The sequence below is a fragment of the Trematomus bernacchii genome, unplaced genomic scaffold (genome assembly GCF_902827165.1).
Source record: "Trematomus bernacchii unplaced genomic scaffold, fTreBer1.1, whole genome shotgun sequence".
NCBI lineage: Eukaryota > Metazoa > Chordata > Actinopteri > Perciformes > Nototheniidae > Trematomus > Trematomus bernacchii.
Window position 1 is genome coordinate 40,001 of NW_022987801.1, and position 8,804 is coordinate 48,804.

Here is an 8,804-nt window from a genome sequence, read left to right on the forward strand (position 1 = left end):
TATATAGCACCAAATTGCAACTGAAGTAATCTATCTACGGTCACTTTTCACATTGAACATGTGCTCTTTTATTAAATAAACTAAACGCCTATGTTATTTATCCAATGTATGTGCATGTTTCAGTGTCCACTGCTTTGCGTATTCACATTCTCCCTCTGCTCTGTTTCTGAAGGGCGGGGCTCCGCTCTCCCACACACACACACACACACACACACACACACACACCCACACACACCCACACCACACCACACCACACCACATACACATACACATACACATACACATACAAATACAAAACACCACCACCACCACCACCACACACACACACACACAAATGCACACACTCACAATCAGAGACAAGAGCGGAGGAAAGGAGGAGAACAACAAAGTGTAAAAAAGTCAAACAAATCTGCATTATTGCCCCGAGCTCTGCTGTCTGCCCGTTTGTGTCCCCCCAGTTTCAAATTTGTTTATTATTTTTTAACCTCAAGCCGTTATCGATAAAAAAAAGAAATTCAAATTTTGCCTAGGTTTGCCTGCCAAGGCAGTAAACCTAGGGGAAACACTGATAATTATATAATAGATTAATGCGTTTTAAAAAAATGCACCCTTGCCAGCTCTAGCTTTAAGCACTAATCTAATACGTTAGTTATTGTACTTTAATTAAATAACATTTGAATGCTACATTTTTGCTATTAAGAAAGTATTTGTAAACTGCGGTTCTACTTCTTTTGAGTACAGTTTTGAGTACTTCTTCCCCGTCTTTGTCAACCGTGTATTAGATTAAATATGGTTTATAATGACCTTACTCTTGCTTTAAAGACACCTGTGTAAATGTGTGTGTGTGTGTGTGTTCCAGGTGGTGTGTGTCCCGCTGTGGATCCTGATGTCCTTCCTCTGCCTCGTCGTCCTTTATTACATCATCTGGTCCGTCCTCTTCCTCCGCTCCATCGACATCATCGCCGAGCAACGCCGGACTCACATCACCATGGCGATCAGCTGGATGACCATCGTCGTCCCTCTGCTCACCTTCGAGGTGAGTCGGCACCTCTTTTTAAAGTTTGTCTCATTAGGTTGTCAAAATAACACAATAGAGAAAATGTATAATTTCCCCTCAATGAAGTTCTTCTTCTTCTTCTTCTTTAAATTGTAATTTATTTAATATTTTCACTTAATTTGTTTTTATTTGAATGTAACTGTTTTCAGCCTAAAGAAGTAAATCTGAGTTCTAGTGCCTGCCTCCCTAAATTAGAAATATGGGATTATAATTTAATAGAAAAGTTGGATATATAGTAATTTGCTTTCATAATTAAATGTATGTGGCTGTGGCTGTTGGTTCGATCCCAGCCCCCTGAGCGTGTGTGTGTGTGAGTGTTAGCTTCCCTAGAGCAAGAGGTACTGCTCTGCATGAATGAGGTGTGTATGGGTGAATGACTCGTAGTATGTAAAGAGCCCGGAGTGGTCTAAAGACTGGATAAAGCCCTATTTAAGTACAGTCCATTTACCATTTACCATTTAGCCTGCCCCCTGCTGGCCTAAAATATGTACAGGCCTTATATATATATATATGCATCAAAAATGGTTCGTATTGTCAGATAGCTGAGTTTCTTCCCGTTAAGTGGGTATGACACATTCATAGTTTGTTAAATGTTAAGAAGCCCTGAGACACAGTTTCGTGAAGAAAAAGCCCCGTAGCCCCCGCTTAACAGGTTACATTGCAAACAAGATGGCCTGGAAACTATGAAAGCATTATGGTTTGATCAAATAGAAAATGTGGTGGGGAAGCATCTCAAATGTTATTTTAGGGGCATTGCATGAGAACAGTAGTAGACTGTAAATATAACCCAACTTATAAGACGCAGCTTATATCATAATACGAACGCGTCTCCATTTTGTGGCTTTAATTATTTAGATCACTGAAATGACTAGGTGATTAAAATACTGTGTGCAACACCTCTCTATTTTATACATACTGTTGGAGATACATGTTCAAACTGGAGCCACAGACCACGAGGAGACAAGAGTTGCAATTTCTTTGCTTTATTTATCAGGGTATTCAGTTGTTGAGATGGTAGCTGTTGCCAATGGTTCGAGTAGAAAGGTGAAAAAAACTGATTTAAAGCATTAAAATAATACTCATAATTGCACATTAAAGTTAACAAATATGTCTGCCATCATTTATATTAAATAGGAACTCAATTATATTCATCACAACATTGAACACCAAATGTGTTCTTTTTAGAATAGCCTTTTACTAGATTTTTAAAACCCCCACTTGTTGCCATGTCGGCGTAAACGTCGCTGCTTTTATTTTTGTTTTGTTTCAACCATTTTACTCTGTAGCACTGTAGTTTTGTTTACTCAAATGAAAAGTGCGCTTAAATAAATAAAATTGATGATGATGACTCAAGTGCAAAAATTCAAAGAAGATTTACATTGGTGAAATGAAAAGACACAACAGCTTCTAAACACTCAATCCTGGTGTGGTTGTGCATGTGTGTTTAATACGTGTTATCTCTCTGTTCAGATCCTTCTGGTGCACAAGCTGGACGACCACAACAGCCTGAGCTACGTGTGTGTGTTCGTGCCTCTGTGGCTCTCGCTGCTCACACTCATGGCCACCACCTTTGGTCAGAAGGGAGGAAACCACTGTGAGTGTTTACAGAATGAACACATCCTGTACTCAAGTAGAAGTACAGGTACTCGTGTTGAAAAATACTCTGGTAAAAGTAGAAGTACTGACTAAACTTCTTTACTCAAGTAAAAGTAAAGAGGGCTTTGAAATGTACTTCAGTAAAAAGTACCCATAACTAGCAGCTGTTTTAAAGAGTACCTGACCTCCCTTTATATTAATAGAACAATAATGTCATTGTTAGCTAATGAATGTTTCCATGCTGAACAACGGCAACATGACAACGTTTTCATTGGTCCCTCTTCTTTAGAGAAGACCAGGAAATGATGGATACACGGATCGTGTTCAAATCAATAGGCACGCAATGACTCTAAATAATAATGATCACGCCACCAAACACACATTCAAACTAAAGGAACCAGCCTGTTTGGGAAATGTGAGAAGTAGAAAGTACAGGTATTTGGGTTCAACATGTAAGAAGTAGAAAGTACAGGTATTTGGGTTCAACATGTAAGAAGTAGAAAGTACAGGTATTTGTGTTCAAAATGTAAGAAGTAGAAAGTACAGGTATTTGGGTTCAACATGTAAGAAGTAGAAAGTACAGGTATTTGTGTTCAACATGTAAGAAGTAGAAAGTACAGGTATTTGTGTTCAACATGTAAGAAGTAGAAAGTACAGGTATTTGGGTTCAACATGTAAGAAGTAGAAAGTACAGGTATTTGTGTTCAACATGTAAGAAGTAGGGATGCCAGCGATTATTCGATTATTCGATTATTCGTTACAGTCTCCATAATCGAATATTATTTTTAAAAATCGATTTTATTAATATATTTTTTTATTAATATTTATGTTTTTCTTTTTTTTCCTGGTTTGGTTTCAACCAAAATATAGACTAATGCTAATAATAGTAATAGTATTAATAATTGTAAATGACCATTGATCACACCACCAGTTTGTTTTACTGTAAACTTGGAGGAAGCCAGCAGCGCAGAGTGCAGACTGCTGCTGCAGCCTGGTACACACCGACCCCGCCCCGCCCCCTCCGTCGTGGAAGGAGGCGGTTTCCTTGAGTTTATGGCAAGCGTGGAACCAGATTACAGGGTCCCGGGCCGTACTCTTATCAACTGTCTCAAAGGTGTCGATAACCACCGACGGGTGGACGGCACTTACAACTAAATCCTATTTTACCATAACCTGCCATTATATCGATAGTGAATGGGAGATGAAGAGTGCGGTTAATTTAGCTGAGGGGCTCCGCAGTGCTCTGTGCCCTCGGAAAGGGTTTTTTCGGCGGCAGGACTAATCCTTAACCGGCTGCGCTCTCGCCTACACCCATACATACATACACATAAAGTAGGCTATTTATTTAATTTATTTCAATGATGCTATTATTAATACTGTTCTACCTGAAGAGCCCTTTTGTACCATGTACACGTTCCAGTAAAAGAAAACAACGGAATACCATTTGTCAGTGTTTTTTTTTTCCTCCTCCCGGGAGGGGGGAGGGGGAGGGGGGGTGGCGATTAATCGATTAATATTCGCCAGGGCTGTCCGATCTTCGATTTTGGTCATGGTCAGTTTCTGGCATCCCTAGTAAGAAGTAGAAAGTACAGGTATTTGTGTTCAACATGTAAGAAGTAGAAAGTACAGGTATTTGGGTTCAACATGTAAGAAGTAGAAAGTACAGGTATTTGTGTTCAAAATGTAAGAAGTAGAAAGTACAGGTATTTGAGTTCAACATGTAAGAAGTAGAAAGTACAGGTATTTGTGTTCAAAATGTAAGAAGTAGAAAGTACAGGTATTTGGGTTCAAAATGTAAGAAGTAGAAAGTACAGGTATTTGGGTTCAAAATGTAAGAAGTAGAAAGTACAGGTATTTGGGTTCAACATGTAAGAAGTAGAAAGTACAGGTATTTGTGTTCAACATGTAAGAAGTAGAAAGTACAGGTATTTGTGTTCAACATGTAAGAAGTAGAAAGTACAGGTATTTGTGTTCAACATGTAAGAAGTAGAAAGTACAGGTATTTGTGTTCAACATGTAAGAAGTAGAAAGTACAGGTATTTGTGTTCAACATGTAAGAAGTAGAAAGTACAGGTATTTGTGTTCAACATGTAAGAAGTAGAAAGTACAGGTATTTGTGTTCAACATGTAAGAAGTAGAAAGTACAGGTATTTGGGTTCAAAATGTAAGAAGTAGAAAGTACAGGTATTTGGGTTCAAAATGTAAGAAGTAGAAAGTACAGGTATTTGGGTTCAAAATGTAAGAAGTAGAAAGTACAGGTATTTGTGTTCAAAATGTAAGAAGTAGAAAGTACAGGTATTTGTGTTCAAAATGTAAGAAGTAAAAGTAAAAAGTCGTCAGGAAAATAAGTATTGGAGTAAAGTACTAATACGTTTCGAATGTACTCAAGTACAGTAACAAAGTATTTGTTCTCCTCTGAATATATATAATTATTTACCCTCTGTTAACTCTTCCTGTCGTGATGTTTCCCCACAGGGTGGTTCGGCATCCGTAAGGACTTCTGCCACTTCCTGTTGGAGCTCCTCCCCTTCCTGCGTGAGTACGGCAACGTGTCCTACGATCTGCAGCGCAGCGAGGACCCTGAGGCGGCCGAGGACCTGCCCGTCCCCGAGCCGCCGCCCAAAATCGCCCCCATGTTCCACAAAAAGACGGGCGTGGTGATCACTCAGAGCCCCGGGAAGTACTTCGTCCCGCCGCCTAAACTCTGCATCGACATGCCCGACTAAACTCATTTAAACGGAGACTTCTGGGACTCATGGAGCTAGGACATTTACCTGAAGATGCTCCTTTACCTAAACTCTTTTCCAGAGCAACACATCGGAGCCTAAATGGGGAAAATGTGGGATCCAGAATCTTCTTATATTTTGACTTTAAGACCACCCTGCTTAAATCTGTGGAGGATATGGACCCTAAAGGAAGTCTTCAGATTCTCTGGGATTTAAACTTTTACTCATGAGACACGACGGATCGACGTGGATTAGCTTGTTTGACTTTTTTAGTTAGCGAATCGGAAGCAAAGACGGCGCTTGTCTTGCTTCATGATGGGGACCATTGGAGAGCTTGAATTGGGGGTCTCTTTTCACCAGAAAAAAGAGGGAAGTGGAGGTAAAAAAATATGTTTTTCAGGTCTGTTTTAGTTCAATACTTCCACACACACGTATACAAATGAAGAATTATTCATCTTTAAATCATTCTGTGTGAGTATTGTCTTGAAACACACCTGAAAAAACCTCCTTTTTAGAAGAGAATGATAGAAATGGCACTTTGTTAATCAACATGAGTCCTGTCTGAACCGACATTTCTTTTGTATTCCTGTTTATTTTGTTGTTGTAAATAACCAACGATGTCACGTTAGGGACCAGAGTGGAGATGGCAGGGTTGAAGACTAGAAAAAAAATTGCGAACAATCACCCCCCTTTTATTCTTATTCAACTTCTAAGAGTCAACAGAATAAATAAATACCTTTTAAAATAAGCCTTTTTTTTTTAGGTTTTCTTATATGGATGATAGGGCTGTTCGATTATGGCAAAAATCATAATCTCGATTATTTGAGTCAATAATTAATATCACGATTATTAAAAACGATTATCCATTTACTTCGAAAACATCCATTTATTGCAACAAAAAAAATTGAACAGTATGTTTTTAACAGTTGATTACCCTGAACTTTAAGTATAATTCAACTGAAAAACTAATAAAATAATCGTTTTATTTCGATTTTCATATTAAAATACGATTAATTGAGCAGCCCTAGTGGATGATTTACCGTGCTTTAGCAGCTTTCACAGTATTATTATTATTATTATTATTATTATAGCAGACTGTAGAGGATTAAAAAGCTTTGCATTGCCCCTTTAGGTGGACCATTTCAAATCCTACACATATCAGCTTTCCCTGGCTCACAGAAGGAAAAATAAATACTTATTTACATCCAAATCTTCTTACTAGTACACCTGTATGTGTTTGCACATTGCCAGCGTTTCCTCAATTTACTCAGAAAACACGTCTCTTTTTTGGATTTCGTTCCACAACCTGACTGCTGTGTGTACATTTTTTATTTTACATGACGTCCTTTATTTTCTTCCATTAAACTGGCCTGATTTCCTCATCACACTTTCCTTTAACGTTACAGAATCCTGCGTTTTTTCTTCTTGTATTAGCTGCGGGACTCCCAGAAGTCTCAGCTGTTTTGTCTATATATTTATTTTAGAATAAACTATGAAAGAATGACATCATGTAACATCAGTTTATGTGTTTATTCAGTTTCATTCCACCACTTAAAGGTCACCTATCATGCTATTTGTAGGGCTAGGTCTCAGATATATAAAAATATAGAAACATGTCTATGAAGTGTTTTGCTCAAAATACCAAACAGATCACCCATTCTAGCCATGCCTCATATCCCTCTATTTCACTTCCTGTTTCAAAAGTGCTGATTTGGGGTATAAAGCTTTAAATAAATAAAAGATTGATACAAAAAAAAAGGAGGGGTCTGAGCTCATGCGGGACCCGGCAGCTACTGTCTAAACTAAATACTGGGCGGATGAAACGCCATATCATGGATTATCAAGGATTATTTCTGAAACAGTATGGAGCTCAAAGGCTTTCTCTCTTGCCGGTTATACCACAAGGTGAGTTCCTTTTTATTCCTGCTTCTTCACACACATGCTCTCCAGTACAGGTTAGCTCTGAGTGTTAGCGATGCTAATGTAAACACCGACCATATTACGTCCAAAACAGTCGGGCATTGTTTCTGATAGCAACGTTTCTGATAGGGCCGTGGGTCCACATTTCAGATATTGCGTCATATCGGACGCAATATCTGAATCAGCTCCGTTGTAGCCCCGTTTTTAGAGATTTGGGTACGGAGGAAAAGAGAGAGGGTTTTATTTTCTGACGCTGCGTGAGTTCCCCGACACACCGGGGACACATCTTTATGTATAAAAGACATCAAAAAGTGCATTTTGCATGATAGGTCCCCTTTAAATAATGCAATTAGGTTCATTTACTGTAGAAGAAGAAGACATACTTTATTAATCCCTCACAGGGAAATTACTTTCTCACGCATTCAAAAATACCTGCTGTACTTGAATGGATTATTTCCATTTTATGTATCTTTGGATTGTAAATACATCCAATTGACCAATCAGAATAGTTGAATCAGTATTCAACTAAACCATGTAATAAGCCAAAAATAACGTCACCATAAGATCCCAATTGGGATATTGTCTATAGCAGCGGTTCCCAACCTGTGAACCTGAAGGCATTGCAAGTGGGCCGCCAAATAATTTCTTTTTTTTTGTACAGGCTAAAGACACAAACCTGGACATAACAATAACATAATAGGAGATGACATTCCCATCTCAGACAAAAACAGAAGAAATAAAGATAGGTAGGATCACTTCAACATTTCACAAACAAAAATAGGTTGACAACCAAAAACCACCAAAAACACAACATGGCATATTTATTGTTCCTTTGATCCCACTCTTCGGTAGAGCTCATTATTTCCCATGTCATGGCGTGTTGAGCCACCCTTTCATTTTTTGTGGCAATAATGTTTTTTCAAAAGAAATTGTATTTGTTCTACTCTTCAAACACCTTAAATTAAGATTACTACTAAAATTGACTTTTAAAAATATGTATTTTAGCCAGAAGAATAGTTGTATTTATTAACTGTGTGTGGTCTTCATCTAAAAGCCCAAATAAAATATTAAAGGGTGTAAATGTAAATTCAATATTTGCCACCAAATAATTTACAAAACATTATGATTTGTGAGGAAACATTTTGATTATTAAGATTTTTTTATTATTTAACCTCTTTTCCTTTCTCTTTCTTGATCCTCCTTAGCAACAGTCATTACAGTCCTTGACAACGGTCTGTACTACTGGATTAACAACGTGTCACATTGACCAATCAGAACTTTATTTAGCCTCCGTATTGTTTATGGTTGAATGTGTGCAGCACATTTTTTTTTAATTCTTAAGTGGGCCCTGAGTTGAAAAAGGTTGGGAACCGCTGGTCTATAGAGTATGCCAAAGCACATACATAATATATGACTTAATCATTTAAAAAACTGCTTTAAAAAAAGATTGTTCAAAACAAATTTCTTTACAAGAGAAACAAATAAATACATTAATAAATAAAAAT

At 37.8% G+C, this 8,804-nt stretch overlaps 1 protein-coding gene across 1 annotated transcript in view; it reads left to right on the plus strand.

Annotated features, from left to right (window-relative positions):
* tmem185 (transmembrane protein 185) overlaps window positions 1-6,127 on the plus strand; it is a 12,140-nt gene extending 6,013 nt beyond the window's left edge. The window contains exons 5-7 of the mRNA XM_034150219.1: window positions 860-1,036; window positions 2,528-2,651; window positions 5,129-6,127. Coding sequence (XP_034006110.1) covers window positions 860-1,036; window positions 2,528-2,651; window positions 5,129-5,379 — 552 coding nt within the window. The 3' untranslated portion in view covers window positions 5,380-6,127. The remainder of the gene's footprint in view (window positions 1-859; window positions 1,037-2,527; window positions 2,652-5,128) is intronic.
* The last annotated feature ends 2,677 nt before the right edge of the window (window positions 6,128-8,804 follow it).